This window comes from Haliotis rufescens, unplaced genomic scaffold (genome assembly GCF_023055435.1).
Source record: "Haliotis rufescens isolate VD_foot unplaced genomic scaffold, xgHalRufe1.0.p SCAF_7, whole genome shotgun sequence".
NCBI lineage: Eukaryota > Metazoa > Mollusca > Gastropoda > Lepetellida > Haliotidae > Haliotis > Haliotis rufescens.
Window position 1 is genome coordinate 58,574,150 of NW_025964361.1, and position 24,863 is coordinate 58,599,012.

At 41.8% G+C, this 24,863-nt stretch overlaps 1 protein-coding gene across 1 annotated transcript; it reads right to left on the reverse strand.

Moving 5' to 3' along the window:
• Window positions 1–15,612: 15,612 nt before the first annotated feature.
• LOC124147556 (galactose-specific cell agglutination protein gsf2-like) lies at window positions 15,613–22,751 on the reverse strand. The gene is made up of 4 exons (XM_046518189.2): window positions 22,418–22,751; window positions 21,814–21,916; window positions 20,947–21,101; window positions 15,613–17,290 (listed from the first exon to the last, which is right to left on the reverse strand). The coding sequence occupies exons 1-4, from the start codon at window positions 22,488–22,490 to the stop codon at window positions 15,705–15,707; spliced, it is 1,917 nt and encodes a 638-aa protein (XP_046374145.2). The 5' UTR covers window positions 22,491–22,751; the 3' UTR covers window positions 15,613–15,704.
• Window positions 22,752–24,863: the final 2,112 nt, after the last annotated feature.

Sequence of the window (24,863 nt, forward strand, 5' to 3'; positions counted from 1 at the left end):
AGCACCCTTCACAAACACATGCTAAGGGAAGTCAAATGTTCACAAACATGCTTCTTGTTTGTGTTAGCATTACATTCAATACACAAGGCAGGCATGTAACATATCCCAAAGTACACGAAACGTTTACGACTTCTGGAAATCCTCTTCAGCCTCTTTAACCTGCATAACATAAAACACCACCTAAATATGTACATGTTACCTATTTTGTGTTTTCGTTACTGAGTTGGCGAAACAGACAAAACACAACTGTGACATAGGCTTTCAACTACACCCTGAAACAGTTGAGGCATTCATGCTGCCTTTTGCTACTGATACTATTATGTTTTCAAGTACTGTAAAAGGTTTTACAACATTTGATTAAACAAAGGTAGTCGTGTTTCAGTACATTGGAATAATCAAATATTGGTTTAAAACTTAAAAGGTGCTGTGTAATTTGATGGCCAAGAAAATCTTATAACATGATGTTGTTATATGAAAGCCGTGGAGTTAAAAAAATGGGTTTATAATGTAAAACGTTTGTTAAACGAATGTAGATTTAGTTATGTATGGAATGAACAATGTGTACCGGAAAATCCACATGAGGTGTTGCTGTCCACAAGACATTCCCTTGAATATATATACTTTCAAAAATGGCTTTCTATTGTAGACATGTCAAGTAAATGTAATTACTATATGCTTTTTTAAATCTCATATATACACAGACACCTATCTTTTTTATGTCAATCTTTGAAAATATAGAATTTCCTTTGCACAATATCGATGCTGTTCCCACAAACTAATGATTGAATTATGACGATATAAAATAGATGTAGACAATTAAGATTTTGCAATCAGTGTAATCAAGAACTTATTGAAGATGTAAATCAAATATCCACAAATTTGTCACTCTTATATCTTCAGTTGACATTGATGTTGTACGAAATTTGTCCATGTATATTTATCATGCTATGTCACTTGGAAAATAGTTGATGTTGTAAACAACCATGTGCCTGTGGCCTCACAGTTTTGTTTGAAATTATTAAGAATATATACATATATAAAATTTATAGTTGAAATGAGGGAAGAAATGAAACTATATACACAGACACTCGTCTTTACAACGTTGAACAGAATTACATATACTTAAAAAAAAAGACAAGCAAAGCTAAGAATAGTTTTTTTTCTCCATGTGTCGCCCCTCCATTATTTTTATCTGTAATTTCATTGTGAACAGATTGTAACTTTTCTTTTTTCGTAGTTGCTGTCAATAATGTAGTTGCACAGAAAGTACCGTTCGATACAGTCTTGTTTTGTATGTCAAAGCAGATCTCTCAGCATGATTATTTAATCAATGCTGTTAAATGTTTTTTATTGATTCCATACCAAAATGTTCAATACATAAATGATATTTCATGTGTCTAGTGAAATATGACGTATTTCTCATCGATCGCAAGTGAGGTGGAAAAGGAGCTTTTTTCACGAGTGGCGTATAATAACTGTTATCCAGTAATTATTTTACTGGATAAAAAGCATTTTCACTGTCAACACAGAAATGTAAGTGTTCCGGTGTTCCAGCAATGTTCGTTACCGGTAGTTCCAGCAATGTGTTATTTGTGTCACTTTTCTGTCACTGCTGTGAACCTAAAACTTTTCTGAACTTTAGAAATCTCCGTCTTTCACACTCAGGTATATATAATCTGCAATAACTTCATACGCCATATCACAAATTATTCAATTCAACGTTTCTACCCTTTCCTTTTGCCTCTTGTATACATTGCAACTGTCCAGTGATAAGAAAATAGCTGTCGTACCGAGGCGGAAGTTTTATGTCTTCTTCATTCACAGTATCTATGGAACTGTGTTAAATGCCTTACGAGATCAGTGATATGTATTGTTACAGGCGTGCATAAAAACATTTTACCGAATGCTTCCAGTGTTATATAGGTACCCGTCAAGGATATATGTTTTCCCCTGAGCTATTCCCACTGTACGAGTAATACATATATGAGTAAGTCAATACCATGGATAATGCAGAATGTAAATGAATATTTATTTCCGAGGATGCACCAAATATTGTTTCTCTTCTCTATATATGCAGACGCTGCCAGCTCTTTCGAAATCAGGACCCGCTAAGAAGTTACGAGAGACGGTACTCCAAGGGGAACAAATATAAATATCTGGGTATATTATTCACACCAAACATTTATAAATTATTGAGGTATTATTATACATCTCATACTGTGTAAATGCATTTATGGAAAGGTAGTTGTGAGTTAGACAAGGTACTCAAACTTGCATCCATCCGTCTCACTATGGTGAGTAAAGTAAAGGCTACACAAATGAGACCGCCTCCGTGGTCTTGTGGCAGAGCATCCGTCTGGAGAGCGAAAGGTCGGGGGTTCGATCCGCGGCCGCGTCATACCAAATGACGTTAAAAGACGGTACTTGTTGTTACCCTGCCTGGCGCCCGGAATTAAGAAGCAAAGACAAGGACTGGTGCATGCACTTCTCTATATAAATGCAATAATCGACGTTAAACCCCATTTCACCTCACCTGAACAAATGAGAGTATACACTACCCTGAACAACATGTCAACGTTGATTGTCCCCTTAACAACATGTAACCGATTGGTTACGTTTCCCACAATCCAACCGAGATTGGTTAAGAATTTGATATTTGCTTTGTCCACCTGGTCCTGCATGTGTTCTTTAAAATTAATATCAGTATGTAAATATACACCTTTTCTACAGCGGTAACCCCCTCTGCGTTTCGGCGTGCATACGTCAGACCTGCGGCAACGATGATCCTGACAGGCTCCGGCGAGTACCTGCAGCACAATGCATTACAGTATTAAGAGTGGTCCCGTGAAGATTCCGGGTTAGAATTGGTCTTCACAAACTCATGCTTGTCGTAAGAGGCGAATAACTGGATCGGGTGGTCAGGCTCGCTGACTTGGTTGATACATGTCATCGTATCCCAATTGCGTAGATCGATGCACATGATGTCAATCACCGGATTGTCTTATCCAGATTCGATTCTTTATAGACTGCCGTCATGTACCTGGAATATTGCTGAGTGCGGCGTTAAACAAAAAATAACAATAAAAAAATGTTTGTGATCCTGTAAATATTTCATTTAATCAAAAAATGAAGATTATTTGGGTACTAAATAATACGAGAAGCAATTTAGTATAAATACAAGAAACAAAACAAGTCTTTGAAAGGCATTTAGAAGTGATACACATAAGGAAGAGAATTTATGGATGTCAAAATGATGTCAATAAATTCTCTTCCTTTAGCAACAAAATCTTCTCTACAATCATAAGAAATCTCTTATTCCATTGTGCACTTCCAACTTTAGCGATGATACCAAGTGTCAAGATGATGTCAATAAATTCTCTTCCTTTAGCAACAAAATCTTCTCTACAATCATTAGAAATCTCTTATTCCATTGTGCACTTCCAACTTTAGCGATGATACCAAGTGTCAAGATGATGTCAATAAATTCTCTTCCTTTAGCAACCAAATCTTCTCTACAATCATTAGAAATCTCTTATTCCATTGTGCACTTCCAACTTTAGCGATGATACCAAGTGTTCCTCAAAAAGTGATCGTCCCCTGCCCCCACCGCTGGCAACCGTCACAAACCCATGCAAAGGAAGGTCAAATGTTCACTTGAACCAACAAATGGTACAAGTCAAATAAGGGATAGCATCGGACTGATCCGTTAAACCTGGACATGTCATACGCCTGTCTACCATATAACTTTTGAAAGCGTTAATAGTTCTTGAATGCTGTAGCCCTGATCAAACAACTTTTGAGCAAGAGTCGTATAATGCTCTTTGAAAACCGCGTCATGGAAAAGAGAATCAAATGTCCGTGTTTTGACTCTGCCCATCCGAGCAGAAAGTCCGATTCATATGCATAAGACACAGAATAACAAGAAGAGGAGAACGACTGGTGCCCATTGGGATGCTTCTTCTTGCCTAAATGTCACATCCCTACATTTCACAGATATCACAACGTATACCCACCTTTGGAAGTTTTAGGATGTATGAGGCGTAGTTTGTGCATAGCCACGTCTCGTTGTATTTGGAACGCACTCCAGGATTGGTATCAAGAAGACATTTGTACTTTTTACGGCTGAGGTCCGAATTTACATACAGCGATCCAAAGAATTTACACCCATTTCTATACAAACATTTCTGTGCACATTCAAGGTGGCTATTCAAGCTCACTTTTGGAACGTTATCACTCATGACAGCCAGTAATTCAATCAAATTGCCTTTTCCCAGCTGGACAACTGTCATAGAAACAAGCAGACCAGCGAATAAAGGTACATGCATGTACATGTTTTGATCCTGAATAGTGTTGAAGTGGCTCTGAGATGCTAAAAACCTATTCTAACCAGGAATTCGCCAGAGCTTCCAAATACAACCAACTGATCCTAATATTCGTCGACTCTTACGACAAGCGCGTTTCCAATGTATAGAAGGGAAGCAATAAGTATCTGCATTCATCAAACTAATAATGAATACATGGACTTGACTATCTACTACTTAAAATTTCAACATATGTTAACCGTTAACATGCTATCGTATACATCTTTATACCTTTCTGTGAAGGTTGGTATTTGTTTCCAAATCTTCCAGTTACCTACACGCAGTATTGATGGGTACTTCGTAACTATTCCCCGACATCAAGTGAAAGGTGATACAGGAAAGTCAGCAGCATAAAAGAGAAATAAATTATTCAGTATGTTATTCTGAACTGTAGAACACCGCTGGGACAACTGAATATACCAAGATCGAAATGCAATAAGACATTATCAAACAACAATATATTTTATAATGGCCCTGGTGATTTTCATCTTGAGTGAAATGAAAACAGTGTTCATGTATGCAAGAAAATAGGTTATCAAAAGTTTATATTCTTTGGGTTTGGGACGTGGGTTCAATGGGTTGGAGGGGTCTAGGACCTCTTCTTGAGTCATCGTCACTCTGTCACTTATTCAAAACATTCAATTTTAGTCTTTTAAATGCGAAGCTTCAGTCTGACCTGACATGTCCAGCAAATTTTTTGTGTTATTGGTTAAACTCGGGGACAATCATTCCAGTACCCACCACAAAGCATCCTTTCCGAATATATATGTTATCAGCTCGTCTAAGTGCAAAAGAGGGTTAGCACGGGTCCCCAGAAACCTAGGCGTGTCGATAGAGAAGGCTAAATGGTGGCCACTGGCCAGGGTCGATGACTTGGTTGATGCGTGTTATCCTACCCAACGGCATGGATCGTTGCTCACAATATAGGTCACTGGATTGTCTGGAACCGATTCGATTATTTACAAGTGCGGTCAAATAGCTAGAATATTGTGAGTGAGGCGTTAAAAAACGAACAAAACAACAGAACATGACTATCACATAACTCGACACAATCTGACTGTTCAAATTATTTCTGTTGGCATCCATGAATTCTCTTCCTTAGATTACTCTTTAAGACTCTACTCGTAGGAAGCACAGACTGTGCGAGAATGATTAAGTCATTTGTGTCAGTCACAATTGTTGACACTATAAACATTTCAAAATGGCTGCTGAGAAATTATTTAACAAAACCCTTGAATGTAATCATTGTCATAGCGCCCATTGGATACAACTTAACTGATTATTGGCGTTAAGCACCTGGTATCGTTGTCATTGCGCCCATTGGATACAGCTTAACTGATTATTGGCGTTAAGCACCTGGAATCATTGCCATTGCGCCCATTGGATAAACTTAACTGATTATTGGCGTTAAGCACCTGGTATCGTTGTCATTGCGCCCATTGGATACAACTTAACTGATTATTGGCGTTAAGCACCTGGTATCGTTGTCATTGCGCCCATTGGATACAGCTTAACTGATTATTGGCGTTAAGCACCTGGAATCATTGTCATTGCGCCCATTGGATACAACTTAACTGATTATTGGCGTTAAGCACCTGGAATCATTGTCATTGCGCCCATTGGATAAACTTAACTGATTATTGGCTTTAAGCACCTGGAATCGTTGTCATTGCGCCCTTTGGATACAGCTTAACTGATTATTGGCGTTAAACACCTGGAAAATAGTTTAGCATCACCCCACATATATTTTGACATATCTCAAACGTCCATGAATCCTCGGGAAATGTGTGGATTTGATTTGACATTGATCGCATTGTGCCAAATGTGTCAGATACCACCAATACCTGCTTACAATTTGCAACACGTCTCAAGAACAATTAAGATTAGATAATCGATAACCGATTACGAACTAAAATATGTCACTTTGTATTGAAAAAAAAAGTGTTTCGTAGAGGATTTAATATGATATATGACTTCAACAAAAGGCTGTTTATTATTGAAATATATAGTATCTGGTGCGTATCCTTGTTCAGGTGTATAATATGTATGGTTTTTACATATGTTTATTACCGTTGACTGAATTTTGACCTTAAATTGACCATTGTACTCTGATCGTACTTTATCATTGTCTTTGAGTATTGGCTATTTCTTTGTTCCATTACTTTCAGCATGTTTGAACACGTGTCTAAACGGCCTTGTTTGAAGACGACTGAAACTCAATTCTTGTTCGTTTTAGTATGACACGAAATTGTATCTGTTATAAATAATTTATGGTTGTGTGTGAGACAGACTGCCATCGTGATGAGTGAGTTATTCATTTCTTCCAGTACTTCTATTGCTTTCCATGGACTGACTAGTAACCTCACCCGGTAGTGACGATAGTAACAGTCTGCATAATACATCCCATTGTGGAAAGCATCATGTTGTTTCTTCGACGTGAGTGATTTAGATGATTTGTTTCTTTGTTTGCTGTTTAACGCCGCACTGCATATTCCAATTATCTGACTCAGCAATATTCCAGACTGCGGTCTGTAAATAATCGAGTCTGGACCAGAAAATTCAGTGATTGACATCATGAGTATCTATCCACGCAATTACCCACGTCCTTATACCAATCGGAGCCGAACAATCCTTGTCAGCAACATGTACCAAGAGTTTCTTGGACCTCGGTCCTGCCCCACACTGAAATAAAAGCGACAAAACCCTTTCCATATTCGTAAGAAATCTTTGCCAAAAGCAGAGTCGATTGTACGATTCCGACTATATCATTAGCATGTGTTTATGAATCACTATCAAAAAGTGACGATACCAGGTGTTCGCGAAAAGGTGAGCCTACCCTGCCCCACTGGTGGCACCCGTCACAAACACATGCAAAGGCAAGTTAAATGTTCACTTGAAAAAACAACAACACAGGAACAAATGGTACAAGTCAAAATAGGGAATTGTATCCGACATAATTCTTGTCACCGATGCGTTAATTTTGGAAATATCCTCCACATGTCTCCAGAATGAATGTTGTAACAGCTTCTGAGCAAGAGTAGTTTGACATTCTTTGAATCTCCGTGGAAAGAGTAGGCTCGATTCTACCTCGAACGTAGACATCAAGGGCTGGAGTTAGTGCTGGACACAAAGGGAAGGTTGACTTCTGTAAAGTTGAAGTAATCTCTCACGATATTAAGCCTTCTGGAGAGAGTATTGTCACTCTAAATCTGTATGCATTAATCTATATATGAAACAGGTGAAGCGGATACAGTTATGGCGGACAGACGTCGGACCAGGTCGTTTGAAATCTATTTCAAACCCTGAACACGTGATACAATGCACATATACGTCTGGATGCATTATTGTAAGATGTACTGTTACAGTTTAAATATTAGCGACAAATCCCTTTCCATTATCACAAGAGTCCATCGTACAATTCTGACTGTAGGGATACTAGACTGACGGGATTGCGTGTCAGCCTCGCTGATGTAATTGATACGCTGCATCTCATCCCAACGTTCCAACAATCACTGGATTGTCTGCCCCATAATTTACAGACCGTCGCCGTATTTGTAAATGGAGTTGTACCCAAAATACCGTCAGATACATTTCTTTTGTGTGGTAAAGCACATCTCGCTGTCACTGCAGCGGGGGTGTCACTGCAGCGGGAGAGTCACTGCAGCGGGTGTGTCACTGCAGCGAGGTGTCACTGGAGCGGGGTTGTCATTGCAGCGGGAGTGTCAATGCAGCGGGGGTGTCACTGCAGCGGGGGTGTCACTGCAGGGGGGTGTCACTGAAGCGCGGGTGTCACTGCAGCGCGGGTGTCACTGCAGCGCGGGTGTCACTGCAGCGCGGGTGTCACTGCAGGGGGATGTCACTGCAGCAGGGGTGTCACTGCAGCGGGGCTGTCACTGCAGGGGGGTGTCACTGCAGCGCGGGTGTCACTGCAGCGGGGGTGTCACTGAAGCGGGGTTGTCACTGCAGCGCGGGTGTCACTGCAGCGAGGGTGTCACCGCAGTGGGTGTGTCACTGCAGCGGGGGAGTCACTGCAGCGGGGGGTGTCACTGCAGCGGGAGTGTCACTGAAGCGCGGGTGTCACTGCAACGGGAGTGTCACTGCAGCGGGGGTGTCACCGCAGTGGGTGTGTCACTGCAGCGAGGGTATCACTGCAGCGGAGTCATCACAGCGGGGGTGTCACTGCAGCAGGGGTGTCACTGCAGGGAGGTTTCACTGCAGCGCGGGTGTCACTGCAGCGAAGGTGTCACTGCAGCGGGGGTGTCACCGCAGTGGGTGTGTCACTGCAGCGGGGGTGTCACTGCAGCGGAGTCATCGCAGCGGGGTTGTCACTGCAGTGGGTGTGTCACTGCAGTGGGGTTGGCACTGCAGCGGGGTTGGCACTGCAGCGGGGTTGTCACTGCAGCGGGAGAGTCACTGCAGCGGGAGAGTCACTGCAGCGGGGGTGTCACTGCAGCGGGAGAGTCACTGCAGCGGGGGTGTCACTGCAGCGGGAGAGTCACTGCAGCGGGGGTGTCACTGCAGCGGGAGAGTCACTGCAGCGGGGGTGTCACTGCAGCGGGAGAGTCACTGAAGCGGGGGTGTCACTACAGTGAGTGTGTCACTGCAGCGGGGTGTCACTGCAGCGGGGGTGTCACTGCAGCGGGAGAGTCACTGCAGCGGGGTTGGCACTGCAGCGGGAGAGTCACTGCAGCGGGGTGTCACTGCAGCGGGAGAGTCACTGCAGCGGGGTGTCACTGCAGCAGGAGAGTCACTGCAGCGGGGTTGTCACTGCAGCGGGGGTGTCAAAGCAGCGGGAGTGTCACTGCAGCGGGGGTGTCACTGCAGCGGGAGAGTCACTGCAGCGGGGTTGGCACTGCAGCGGTGGAGTCACTGAAGTAGGGATGTCACTGCAGTTGGGGTGTCACACTTGACAGGCGAACAGATTTGGTTGTTGTAAATGGACATTTGGTCAGCAATTTGTCAACGAAATTGTGCGTCCTGTCGCTGTTCCATTCGCTAGAGTTTTGAACTGCCAGATGACATGACCAGATCACATCGTACTCAGGTTTGTCACCGACTATCGCCTACGAGAAATCGTACGGACATTGGACTGGCCCGCAATGTCCTCAGACATGTCCCCAATAGGGCATCTGTGGGATGTTTTATCGGGCGGAGAGTGTACGCCAACGTGGCCCAGCCAGGGGCAGCTCTTCGGGAGGAATGGCGTGCAATACCAAGGCCACTATACACAAGTTTAAGGTGACGTACATGTTTCGCCCAGCACGGTGAACACATCAGATATTGATCTACACGCCCGAATTAATTTTACGGACATTTGCTATCATTACACCTTCACTTTCATTTCATCGGTTTACTTTGTTTTGTTGGTAGAACATGTATATTCAATATGCCTCTTAAGAAAATATTAAATGTGTGTGTTCAGAGTGAATGTAACTGGAGTTATCCATCGGCCTGTTGTATTTCCATCAGACAGAGATATGCAACATTTATATAAAATATTAAAGCCAAATAAATCATTGGTGTGTTTTATGTGTAGGTTTGACTGATGTTTCATCTTGTCTCTTTTTGTAAACGACAGAATGGCAACACGATAAAAAGCTTGTGAAAAAAGGTGCACACGTTGCAAAAATGTCAGTATGATTGATGGTGTCATTAATTATGAAGCTTTGTCTTACTTTCGCGTGTCACCTGTAACTAATGCACTGTATTGGTGTTATTTGACTCCAGCACGCCGTGAGGATTCTGTGTAGAACTGGTTTCAAGCAGCCAAAGTTTGTCGGAGGTGAGGTGAGCCGAGGTGAAGTGAGGTGAGGTGAGGTGAGGTGAGGTGGGGTTTAACATCGCGTCCAAGATTAATGCAGTCATCTTGTGTGCGCGTGCGTGCGTGCGTGCGTGCGTGCGTGCGTGCGTGCGTGCGTGCGTGCGTGTTTGTACTAGACCGGACTACTGCCGATTTTATTGTGCTAGCCAACTGGAATACCACGCCGCAGTGTAACATGAATACCCCACTCAGACACAGTATAATTACTCCAGCCGACTAGTCCTTGTTTAGCCCCTTTATGCCGGGCGCCAGGCAGGGTAACAAGTACCATCTTTTAACGTCTTTTGGTATGACGCGGCCGGGGATCGAAACCTAGACCTTCACCTCTCCGGGCAGACGCTCTGACGCTAGACCACGGAATTGGTCATGTTTGCCATGGAGACGACTAAAATTGATCGGTGATCAGCTTCTTGACTTGGTTGATTGTGTGTCATTTGCCAAGACGGCGAGGGACGTTGCTAAAACATCAATTACTGGCTTGTCATAACTAGATTATTTTCAGGTCGCCGGCATACAGCTAGAACACTTATGGTGTTGGCTTTCAACAACACTTTCATACTTGAAAAGTGATCAGGCTAAATACACACATGCTAGCATTACCCGTATCAAATTTGAAGCATGGGTAACGTAGACGTTATGCCTTTTTTTGCGGTATCATGCCTGCGGAAGGTTTCAAATTGCCCTATATTGTGCAGTTTTAGAAACGGGTAAAGTGACATACCAATACCAATTATGCCCCCTTCGTTCTGCATAATATAAGAAATGAAAGTGTTCAATTGATTCAGAATAATATTTATTCATCATGATACGCAGAGGTATCTCAAAAGTATACCACAAAGGTTACTTTTTCTCATGCTCTTAGGAATTATTTTCCTTATTTGTGAAAGTAAGCATTTTTGTTTTTAACCGGGTGAATTGTCTTAGTTGTTTTAGCATCGGATAGATAAACACATGATGAAGAATCAGCTTGGACTTGCGCATGCTTTTCTCCAGAAATTAATTTTCACTCATTGTGGACATTTATACAAAGCTACGCTTTATCTCTAGATGGTAACATGTATGAGACTCTTCATGTTCGGTCACAATTGCTTCACAAGAATCCAAACTAGACAGATTACGCACACAGTATCTTTAGAGAATCCAGGTTCGATCATCCGACGAAACATTTTCCATTAGTCGTAAAGGCTAAATAGGGGTGAAAATATATAGTAATGACACCATTAATTTATTTTGACCCAGGAGCCTATAAGATTCAACCATACAAAGGCTATATTTATAGTGGGTGTGGGTTAGTTTGCTATTTTCTTGGATGACCTAGTGACAACTCTAGCCTCCTTCACGTTTCGGTACACACACATGAAACTCTCTGCATTGGTGCCCCTGACACGCTCCAGCAATGACCTTGAATATGAATTATGTATAGGAAATAATAAAGACAAATCTTTAAAACAATGACAAGGAAACTTTTGGAGTGAATCCTTTAAATCATTCTAATTTATGGCAATGGTTATGGCAGATAATCGAGACTGATACTTATGCCTCGAGGGAAGCATGTGTAATAATGTAAACGGACTACATTGGGCGTCATGTTTGCCTTAATATACTTAGTCCGCTTTAATATTCACTCTTAACTGGGACCGCCTCCGTGGTTTAGTGGTAGAGCGCCCGCCCGGAGAGAGGAAGGTCTGGGGTTCGATCCACGGCCAAAAGACGTTAAATCCCATCATCTCACCATCTTTACTGGGCTATCGGTCACATACCGGTACTTTTCCACTGATGAATCGAGATACTGTCTAGACTTCGCATATCGCCGTGCCCGAGTGTGGCTCAGACAAGGAGAAAGAATTCAGGATTCCAACGTAGCCGAACATGACTGCTGTGGGGGTGGCTAAATCATGATTTGGGGTGGGATCAGTAGAGCTTGAAGACCATATCACTATGTCCTCCAGCGGGACACGATGACAGGTGTGCGCTACAGGAATGACATTCTGGGTGTGTACATACGTACTTGAGACTGTAAGCAGGTTCAATCGGACCGGACTTGACCCTCATGGACGATAACGCATGAACGCATGTCGTTGATGCCTACGTAGACCAGGAGAACAGTGTCTGCATGGATTGGCCAGCCCGGCCACCATACCTGAACCCTATCAAACACACTTGGAACGAGCTGCCCTCTCATGACACCCTGTCCTACCGGCAACTCTGCAGGAACTCGGCAGTGCTCTTACTGAAGAGGGGAACAATCTTCCCTTGGCTACCATCCAGACTGTTATTGGGAGCATGAGACGACGGAATTTTGTAAATTAAACGCAATATTGTCTTCACGCAATATCACCTGTGACAATTTCAACAGATGCACTGAATTTGACGTATTACCTTTTAAAGAGGTGACTCTTAGCAAACTTTGAGGAGTATACTATTATGGCTGATCATATTGACAACCTTCTTTTTTGAAGTAGCAATGTAAAGCACTTATCTGCAATTGCTTCAATATTGCGCATTAAATTGCTCATTAAAAAATCCATTTTTTTGCTCCAATACAGTAAGATGCATTTAGTCACTGTCACTAACTGTACGCGTTTTGTGGTTAAAGTGACTGTCTCGTTTGAATTAGCATATCATCATACTAATGCACACCTCGGGTATTGACAGCAATTGTGTATCCATGAGTATTCTGATTTAAAATGTCAAATTCTAAGGTCAACATGACTGAGTCCACAGTGTGTGGTGTCTTTTGTGAGCGGATGCATTTTTTGTTTCTTTGTATTACTATAGTCTATAGAACTTAACCAAGCAAAGCCAGTGCCAGTAATGCTAGTTGTATGTGCATCTGTGGTATTGTTTCGACTGTTAATTATTAATTCATAACTTGACCTTCTAAGTGTCATTGACCTTTAAATTGACCTTTACGGCGGTTTAAACAATCACTGATATTTGCAAACGGCGAAATGTATGTGTTGTATAGAGCTATTATTAATTAATTTAACAAAGGGCACTTATTGACAAAATGGCGCTTGGGATAACACATTTCCATTTTGTAATGTGGAATACGAACACTGCCATCTCATCATAACACGTATCGCCACATTTTGAGATAACAAATGGATTTGGTGATAATACTGATATATAACTGGAAAACGAAAATAGGGCAAAATTCACCTGTTTGGGCTAATAACTCGGTCTGTGCGAAGCTATAGGTTTTTACAAAATATGATTCACGTCGACTCTGTGTAAATAGTCACAAAAATGAGAGAAATAGGATATAGTTCACAAACTACAAAAATATAAAACACACATCAAGCTTGCTTTGTTCTACCATGGGGAGGGGTATGTCGGCAGTTTGAGGTTCCACTCTGGTATGAAAGCAGATCTATTGGTATGTTATGCCGCGAGAGTTATAGTTCACCCTCTTCCATTTCAGACCTTATCATCATTAATAACGAGGTCATGTCAATATTTCAGTGATGCTATATCAGTGTATGGTGTGCATCCTGTCAGAAGGTATCACGTACCACAACCATATTTCCGTTTAACGTTTGGAAAAGAACTTCTCGTCTTTCAACATTCTTACCATGTTCAACCATTAATATTTGATTATTTAACAACTTACTCAATGTGATGAAAAATCTGATTTCCGTTTTCAAACATAATTTAATCACTCGAAATCATATTGTAACTCAGTGTTGATATGTAATAATCAACGATGACATGTATGGATGTAGTTTGGTCACAATATTACGAATTGGTTTATATAAATGGATATGTAAGACACATATGTCATTACCTGTATCGTTATCCCTTTCTAAGTGTTGTTATTGCTGTGAGTGTGTCGACGAAACTGGATGTGTGATTGCGTATCATCGTATCCCGACGTCGTGGGACATTTTAATGTGGAATTATGTGGAATACCAATCCCAGTAAAGAGCGGGGTTCAATTCTGTCAAAACGTTTGGTTGTACAGCACGAACCCCAATGACACACTTCAGGAAAAAACTTCATTTCTCTTTGCTGATCTGTTTCGAAATTTCTGCTCGGATTAACAAATCACAACAAGGAAATTGAGCCAAAAAGTTTAACTTAATGCTTCAGGTACATCGATTATCATATGGCGTTCAATAACGGCCAAATTATTCCACTCATTTAAAAGAGTGAACTCGAAATAAAAGAAATTAGTGAACCTCCCCATCCGGTTACGCATTTAGATCTGTATAAATTCAGAGTGACAAAAAAGCTATCCACAAGACTGTATGACAATGGGGATGGCTTCGAGTTTCCATAAGTCAGCTTTTCCTCTAAGTCGATCAATATTCCATCAGCTCTAGCCTTTGGTGTCTACATTTTACTTTTCAGTTGCCACCGAGATTGCTCTTTGTTTGAGGTTTACAACTTATACGGCCTCAGGAAAGCTTTTTATTGTAGACATATGGAGAATATGTCCGAAATTATGTCCGACGCAATTTCATATTTTAATTTGTACCATACGCTGTCCATACGTTTTTCAGGTGAACAGTTGACTTGCCGTCGCGTGTGTTTGTCACGGGTGTCACCGGTGGGGCAGGACACGCTCTCCTTTCTGATATCATCCCTATTTGATAGTGATTCATAAACACATGCTATGATATAAGATGTCTCATGATTATTGAAATGGTTTCGTCGCCTCTCTATTCATAATATGCACAACTGGTTTGTCTGGTCCAGACTCGATTATTTACAGGCCGCCGTATAAATGATAGATAGAATAGAGTCAAACAACAAACAAGCATACCATCAATCTAGATATGCATATCACACTGTAACCTGGATACACCATCTTCCCACTCAATCTACTGTAACCCCGAGTCTGTTGTTTAAAGTCATTATGTATGCATAAACATATATATATATATACGACACATTAGCTTATGTTCATAGTGCCACTCGCCTTTTCTGCCAGTGGGATAGGCCCCAAATGTACCTTGGAAATACTACGGATGTAGTAGTTTGATCTTGCGGGCGCTATTCGTGAATATATATGACATAACGTAGTGATCACGTTTCTCATTGTATGGTGTAATACATAAAACTCAAAGGAATCATCACTGTGGCGCAATTACATGTTTATTGTCAGAAGGGTAATGAATCACAAATCAGCCTTCCTCATGAATATAGTGAAGCCATAATGCATCACTAAAACATTTACTTACACAGAAAACACGTGTAGTAAACTTTGTAATTGTCCATATGTACGTTGCAAACCTTCCATGGCGTCATGACGAATGGACGCCAAACCGTTGTGTGAGTACTACAAGGGCGATTCAAGGCAATCAAAACAACACACGGCAGCCAATCAGTGTCAAGTGGAGATTCTCAGGGTGACGTACCGAAAATAATATATCGATGCCATCATATGGAAAAAAATGTTTCTTGTTTCTTCATTCCGACGCAACAAACACCTTTCTAGGAAATTAATACTGAGTGTTCTTCCGACACATTTTTACATTGCATATAATAATCATAAATGTGACATGAAATGGCAGATTTCATGCTGTTGAAGATACTGTCCCCAGTCCCGTCTGTTGAGTCTCTGTTCCCGTCTGTTGTGTCTCTGCTCCCGTCTGTTGTGTCTCTGTTCCCGTCTGTTGAGTCTCTTTTCCCGTCTGTTGTGTCTCTTTTCCCGTCTGTTGTGTCTCTGATCCTGTCTGTTGTGACTCTGTTCCCGTCTTTTGTGTCACTGCTCCCGTTTGTTGTGCCTCTGCTCCCGTCTTTTGTGTCTCTGTTACCGTCTGTTGTGCCTCTGCTCCCGTCTTTTGTGTCTCTGTTACCGTCTGTTGTGCCTCTGCTTCCGTCTGTTGTGTCTCTGTTCCCGTCTGTTGTGCCTCTGCTCCCGTCTGTTGTGTCTCTGTTCCCGTCTGTTGTGCCTCTGCTCCCGTCTGTTGTGTCTCTGTTCCCGTCTGTTGTGTCTCTGTTCCCGTCTGTTCTGTCTCTGTTCCCGTCTTTTGTGTCTCTGTTACCGTCTGTTGTGCCTCTGCTCCCGTCTGTTGTGTCTCTGTTCCCGTCTTTTGTGCCTCTGTCCCCGTCTGTTGTGCCTCTGTTCCCGTCTGTTCTGTCTCTGTTGCCGTTTTTTGTGTCTCTGTTCCCGTCTTTTGTGTCTCTGTCCCCGTCTGTTGTGCCTCTGTTCCCGTCTGTTCTGTCTCTGTTGCCGTTTTTTGTGTCTCTGTTCCCGTCTTTTGTGTCTCTGTTCCCGTCTGTTGTGTCTCTGTTCCCGTCTTTTGTGTCTCTGTTCCCGTCTTTTGTGTCTCTGTTCCCGTCTTTTGTGTCTCTGTTCCCGTCTGTTGTGCCTCTGCTCCCGTCTGTTGTGTCTCTGTTCCCGTCTGTTCTGTCTCTGTTCCCGTCTTTTGTGTCTCTGTTCTCGTCTTTTGTGTCTCTGTTCCCGTCTGTTGTGCCTCTGCTCCCGTCTGTTGTGTCTCTGTTCCCGTCTGTTCTGTCTCTGTTCCCGTCTTTTGTGTCTCTGTTCCCGTCTTTTGTGTCTCTGTCCCCGTCTGTTGTGCCTCTGTTCCCGTCTGTTCTGTCTCTGTTCCCGTCTGTTGTGTCTCTGTTCCCGTCTGTTGTGTCTCTGTCCCCGTCTGTTGTGCCTCTGTTCCCGTCTGTTCTGTCTCTGTTGCCGTCTGTTCTGTCTCTGTTCCCGTCTTTTGTGTCTCTGTTCCCGTCTGTTGTGTCTCTGTTCCCGTCTGTTGTGTCTCTGTCCCCGTCTTTTGTGTCTCTGTCCCCGTCTGTTGTGCCTCTGTTCCCGTCTGTTCTGTCTCTGTTCCCGTCTTTTGTGTCTCTGTTCCCGTCTTTTGTGTCTCTGTCCCCGTCTGTTGTGCCTCTGTTCCCGTCTGTTCTGTCTCTGTTCCCGTCTGTTGTGTCTCTGTTCCCGTCTGTTGTGTCTCTGTCCCTGTGGATGTCTCTGTTCCCGTCTTTTGTGTCTCTGTCCCCGTCTGTTGTGTCTCTGTTCCCGTCTGTTGTGTCTCTGTCCCTGTGGATGTGTCTGTTCCTGTTTGTGACGTCTCTGTTTCCGTTTGTGGGGTTCTGACGCCCTCTGAGGGTTTAGCATCGCCTTTCTGTTCCAGGTAGTCGTTAGTTACACCTGTAAAAAATATATAAAATGTTCGTGTTCATATATGTACTTTCATATAACTAACCGATGAAGTTTATGACACAAGGTGCAATCTGTATATTTACATTCTCAGATTGTCGTACCACCATGCTCTGTATATTGGTATTATTTAGTTATAGGCTCTTTGTGTTTATTTCCAACTAGTTAACCCAGCAGAGTTGCTTCACTCTGAGCTGTCTAACTCTCAGTTGTTAATTAGTCGCAGCCGATTATCTTGTCTGAACTTTATTTACATATATATGTATATGTATATATATGCCAAGCATGCATGCAAGTGTATACAGATTTACTAGGGTGCAATATATGTGCAATTCAAAAGGAGGGAGAGTTACTTGATAGGTTTAAACAATGATATGATGATTTTACAGAATTTGGACAGTTTTCACAATGTTCCTAGTCGTGTATTATTGAAAAGTAAATTCATTTACCGCATTTTGGGTTTGATGTAGTAGAATCTGTGTAAAAATGTTTTCTTTCGTTTTCTAAAGATGGACAAATAAGCAAATAATGGAATTCATCACCTAAGTCAGATAATTTGCAAAGTTGGCATTTCCTTTCGGTTGAAGGTATTTTTCTACATCTCCCAGTTTCAACAGGCAGATTATGATTACAAGTTTTCAACTTAAGTAGGACTTGCCAAGCATTTTCCTGCAGTACGTTTAAAAAGTATTCAAAATTTAGGCAATCATTATTTATGATACTATACATTGTGCCTTATCCTTTGCACTGTTCCAACACTGTATGTTAATGTCATTGAATTTTCATGGACTAAATGTTTTAGGTACCTGGGATTTTTGAAACTTTATGAAAACCAATTGAGCTAAGTCCAAGTTCATCAAAAGTTCGTTTGATATATGTAATCCATTTATGTTGACATTTTCCAAATAGGTCGTCATTAAATAACAGCTTGTTTTCAAGAAAGGATAATTTAGACGATTTCCCGGAAAGTCCCAAACTTATCATTTTCATTTTGGCGATGTTTGGTAGATGGAGTCTTTCAAGTTCCCCAGGAAATGAACCATGAAATTTGGAGTGCGTTTTCTTAATGATAAAAGATACTGTTATACGGCTGCTTGACTAATCAGCTGATATATTTGTTCAGGCGTTATTAATCAGTGATCATTGTCAGTGTAAATTGTTTTGTATCCTTTATATTGTCTATAGATACAATTAGCTGATAGTAATAAAACTATTACTATGTTTTCAATTATTACTTTATTCTTGTTTAATGGCATGCTGGTTTCAGGAGCATAGCTCCTTGACACCAAGAAAAGTCGTTAAGTAACTTGAAATATCACTAACTAGAATGTACCAACATCACCTGAAAATATTTGACATGTATTATGTATTTTGATGTGATGTGTACGTCAAAAGTCAAAATTGCACATATATAGATAGAAATTGTAAATCCAATATGTATATGATGCTAAATGATAGCGGGTTGTTTGGCATTCAGTTTCACGCAGTTAATTCGGCTTCCTACATAATACCCAAGGAGCTGTGAAGTAGTGTTATTTCATGCTTACAATGTACCGCCAGACCCTGACGCATAAAGTTGTACAAGGCAGTCACTTTGGAAAACAACATAGTGGAAGCACTTGGTACAAAAAAACAAATAGAAACACTTATGATATGTCTATTTTTGAGGCGCCAAATTCCGTCCACCAAGTGGTTGATCATAGCTACATGATGGAAAATATAAATTCAATATACATATATCGATTCTGTGGAGTAATTGAGAGTTCACTGATTGTACAAATGGTTGGAAAATGTGTGTAGTCCAGATTTGAAAGAAAACAGAGAAGGTGAAGTATTGAGATCCTGTGGCAATTTCTTCCAAAGAACTGCTGCAACATTAAGGATTAGAGTCCAAGCTATCTTTGGACTCTTTGGTCCGGTCAGTAGGTGGTCGTTGGCTGACCGTAACTGTCTTTCTGGTGCATAAGATGTGATGAGATCGGCAAGGTAGGATGGGACCAAGGCGTTCATATATCTGTAGGTGATGGTCCAGATCTTGTATTGAATCCTTGCTTTGATGTAATGACATCATGACTGATGCCGTCTTGCCTCATCTGCTAACCAAACGCGTTGCTGACTTCTGGATTCTCTGGAGATTTGCCCAGCCCAGCCCATTACAATAATCCAACCTGGAAAGGATCAGACACTTGACCAGATGATATGCAGCTTCTTTTGTGAGGTGTGTGCGGATGGATCCGATGTTCCATTAAACAAACAGTCAGTAAGATCAGTGGTGATATACGTTAATTCATGTAGCAATAGCGTATATATTTACGGTTGTATGCTGTATCGCATACAACATGTACAATATAATTAATCTCACTGTCAACTGACTGAAATATACAAAAGGCTTGTACATTACAGTTTATAATCACGCGGTGTCGTGTGTTAGTCCAAAATGGATCTCTTGGTACATGGGATTGAGGTGAAGTAAGTTTGATGACTGTGTGAATACGAGAACGATACTTCCTTAATTTGGTGATGAACAGAACGCCCTGTTTGCATGGCATCAGAAACCCCTGTCAGGTGGGTCATCTTCAACACTGCAAAATGATGGGGGAGAAAATGTGTACACCCCTGGTGGCGGCTTTGCTGACACATTCATCATAGGCTGGTGGTGGTGTATGTTCAACTGACGGCGGCGTAGGTCGGGCTGGTTCAAATGGCGGACGTGCGACAGGTGTTCCCAAAGCTAAACGAGATGGCCGCGGGGTAGGTCGGGCTGGTTCGGGTGGCGGAAGTACGACAGGTTCTCCCAAAGCTAAACAAGATAAGTGTTTGTGTTGTCGACAAGTAATAATATTGCAATCGTATTTAAAAATACGATGAGCGATCACACACACACACACACACACACACACACACACACACACACACACACACACACACACACACACACACACGTGCATGCACGTCGCTATATAAGTGCAATAATCTTGGACGCGACGTTAACCCTATTTCACCTTATTAAATATAAAGTTCAAGTGTTGGTGCATAAGTAGAGAAAGGGGAAAAGTAGATAGGTTTGTCTATGAATTAAGTTGATGGGGGTTTGCCTCCTGTTGTTAAAAATAAACTTAAATCCAAATTCACTCTTTGTGTGTCACATTCAATATGTGGCTAACTCAGCTCATTTCGATAACGAGTATTCACCCCCCAGGAAGTAAGTTTCTCGCCGCTGATTTCAGTTTAGCCATCATCCAACATGTTTGTATACATTCTTTTGCCAGGTAGTGTACATACATTATGGTGGCTCATATCTCAGGGTGATATGACGATAGCCCTTATCAGCTAACATGCATCCCTCGATACGCACGCACGCTTGCGCGCACGCACACACGCCGTTGCCCTGATGCGTTTGGGCGATCGGTTTTATTGTCATCTGCTTTATTTTTTATCATCAAATCTCATTTTTCCGGACAAGGTGATGTTAAATTTAGAAATTTGACAAAAATTACCCAGATATTTAAATGACAACTTTTCATGCAATGTTACTTGGGGTGACGTTTCTTTGGCGGTTCAGTAAACATTTTGGCCCGGAGCCTTGAGCAAAACAAAACAGAATTAATTTGGTTTTGTCATGAGCTGATAATTCCATTAGACCATACCTGACATCACTTTAGGTTGGTTGGCTTGCAAGGAACTGCCCTGCGATCCCTGAGATGATCTTCGCCAGTACAAGCAGCAGGCGAAGACGAGGAACCCCACCATGAAGCCAACGAGGAAACACCCGCCAATGATGGTGCCAACTATTGTTTGGTAACTGGCGTGAACAGAAACCGACGTATTAAGTTTTGGGTTGGTTTTAAACAAAATGTAAACTCAAACAAAAAAGGTTAACATATATATTATAAATATATGGTTGTAACCAGCCATTGGTTAAAGCTTCTGAGGCACAAAGACCATTTGAGTTTTGGATCTTATATTTCGTTAAGAAATCTCTTTATCATTGTCATGAAATATTAATTTCTTGAAAGTGTGACATATCTTTATGGCAGAAATGAGGTGAGGTGCTATATATATCGCGTGTGTGTCTCTCACACAGATACCATGCCGCAGTTCAACACGAATAGCCCACTATGACATAATATACGGACTCCGACAGGACCACTCCTTGTTTTATCCACTAAATGCCGAGCACCAGGCATGGTAACAACAAGTACTGTGTTTTGGTATGTCGCGGCCGGAGATCGAACCACGGACCTTCCGTTCTGTCACAGAAATGAGAGAATGGGTGGTGTTTCTGCTGTAATCAACAATATGTCATATATATTGCGCGACTGATTAATCGACTACGGGCGAAGAAAACCAATGACTGATAGCGTGAGTGATAGCCAAGTGATAGCGTGATAGCCAAGTGTTCACGGTGACACATAATCAGCCAAGTCACAGACCAGCCGATCCCCATTTTGGCCTGGCGTTATGATCAGCATGAGGTACTGAGGTACAACAACAGACAATCTGCTTAAACCCACCTTGAGCAGCAATATCTGGAGGAACCATTGTCGCAGCATATATCACTGCAATTAAGAGTTGTCGAATTCCGTGCATCCGTATAACATGTTTCAAACGCGTGTGCTAAAAAACAAATAAAAAATGCATTTCATCATCATGATACGAGTAATAACTTTATTAATAATAACAATACTAAGATACATCATAATGCATATGAATAATAAACGCCATAACCAACCAACCAAATAAATTCTGTTCACATAATGTTATGCTGAATGCAACAAGAGTTGATCATTTCAAGTAAGAGTGGTCGAATTCCGTGCCTCCGTATAACACATTTCAAACGCGTATGCTAAAATGAGTGAGTGAGTGAGTGAGTGAGTGAGTATGGTTTTACGCCGCTTTTAGCAATATTCCAGCAATATCACGGCGGGGGAGAACGAAAATGGGCTTCACACATTGTACCCATGGCGGCAATCGAACCCGGGCCTTCGGCGTGATAAGCGAACGCTTTAACCCCTAGGCTACCCGACCGCCCCGCGTATGCTAAAAAACCCTAATAATAATACAATGCATTATCATGATGACTTGTCGTGAATGACACGTCAAAGCTTTTGTACTCACAATGACTCCCCACAGCGAGCAGAAATACTCCTGTTGTTAAATCATTCATGGTCACCAGCACAGGAAAATACATCTAATACACCTGCACCACGGGAGCACCCCTTGTGTCAAAATGAAATGCAGCAAAGAGACTCCACAATATTGACGACAGCTGCGATGATTGATTTGAATACATTCATCTTCACAGCAACTGCTATTGCTTCAGCTGATACTAAAATAGGCTGCGGCCGCACGAACAGGCTTAATTTCGGTTACTGAATGTGTATACATTCAATGAATTAATATAATGAGATAACTATTTCATATGTACTCTTGGATCACAATAGCATTAGCAAGGTCACAGTTAGAAAGGATGAGTAGGTATTGCATAAGGCCGCAATATTCAAGCTATATCACGAGGACCTGCAAACAATCGAATCGGAGCCTGACATATCACTAGTTAATAGCTTAGTAACGGCCCGTGCCGTCCGTTTACAATAGCATACATTCAACCAAGTCTCAATTTGGTCTCTGCAAAGTAGTAGTTAGATTTAATTCCTTTCAAAGGCATCTAGCTTCTCTGGAAGAGAGTTTATATATTGGTTTCTTCAACATTTTATTACATAAAATGCCTTTATAGTTACATGTACTGCAAGTATTCAAGTACAGACAGGCCGAATGTCAATGTCAATGTCCTCCCCAATAGAGTATGCGCCATGATGGTACTGACACGTTGGTGGCTTGTAAGATGATATTTTCCACCTGAGAAATGCAAGCATAAACAGTACAACTGCCTCTGTTGTGATTATAGAACCAATTTGCGATATGTTTGTATTATGTTTGCGTTATTGTATGTGTAAGATATTATTGTCACCATCGATTGCACTGGCTTGTATACTCACTAACAGGTTAATGTGTTATCGATTCAACTTTAACGTAAACATGCAGATGCGGCGCGTAAGTTCAGTGTATTCAGGCGTTGTGTTATGTAAGTAATAATGTTTCTAATGTACACATGTTACACAGGTGAATGATCGTTGTTATATTAATGGAAACATTATAGATCAGTCGGCGAGGAAAGTGCTTTAATAAATGTGCAGAATACCGCCTGGTACTTTGATGTATGTCGACTGGTCATCGAACTGCAGCAAAGATCGTTAGGTTCTGCAGTTTCCAAGATGACTGCTAGTAGTTGTTGTTAGTCTGACACTCGTGTTTGTGTTTTGTTTAAGAACAGGTCCCCAGGAACCTATTCGCGTCGAACAAGGCACCGAAATGGTTCGGGTGTCCAGGGCGGTGACGATTGCTGAGTGCGGCGTTAAACAAAAACACACCTTACGCTGAGTGAGTGAGCGAGTGAGTATAGTTTTACGCCGCTTTTAGCATTATTCCAGCAATATCACGGCGGGGGACACCAGAAATGGGCTTCACACATTGTACCCATGTCGGGAATCGAACCCGGGTCTTCGGCGTGACGAGCGAACGCCTTTACCACTAGGCTACCCGACCGCCCCCACCTTACGCTGAAGCTTCCAACACATGATAAACATGTCATAATGGCAATATGCTATTTGTTTGACTGACTTGTAGCGTCAAATGTTCTGCTGTCTGTTGTAGCAGGGCGCAGAGTCATCTAACCAATGACATCCTTTCCTTGTATTAACCTCTGGTTCGTGGTTCGAATCCCACCACTGGACTGATTAATTCTGTAGTCGCAACATTATCCCTACGTGTCACAAGGTCGTAAAACCAGTCTAGTCACGGTCTAGTGCCGCACCGCTTCCCCTTCTCTTAATTGTCCGGCGTCGTCCGGTGTCTTTACGTTCATTGTTGGAGAATTCGTGACCCCTAAATTTTATTCTCTGTCTGTTAAATCGCTTACTTTATCATGTATTGATACGATAAATGTTATCTCGCGTATGTACAGAAACTTATTCATGGATTGAAAATGTTCTTTTAACTTTGATTTTCACGCTGTAGCGGGGTCATCCAGTACTGGTATATTTTTTCATGTATTTATGGTTATTTTTGCCACTTCAATAATTGTACATATCTATTTGTGGTAGCTTATGTTCATCGCTTATTTTGTTACTTACGTCTTCTGGGGCGGTCGGGTAGCCTAGTGGTTAAAGCGTTCGCTCGTCACACCGAAGACCCGGGTTCGATTCCCGACATGGGTACAATGTGTGAAGCCCATTTCTGATGTCCCCCGCCGTAATATTGCTGGAATATTGCTAAAAGCGGCGTAAAACCATACTCAGTCACTCACTTACGTCTTCCGTATTGGTTCAGTACTCAGTTTGCTATTCGGGTTTTCCCTTTAAAAGGAAACACAATTTGGTTACCTAACCAGGTTTTTGCAGTCCCACTGCTGACCAGGACAGGTTGTTCTCTACGACGTCCGCGCACACGTATATAACCCCTGGTTACTGCTACTGGTTTGGTCAGGTCGAACCTTAGGTTTCGT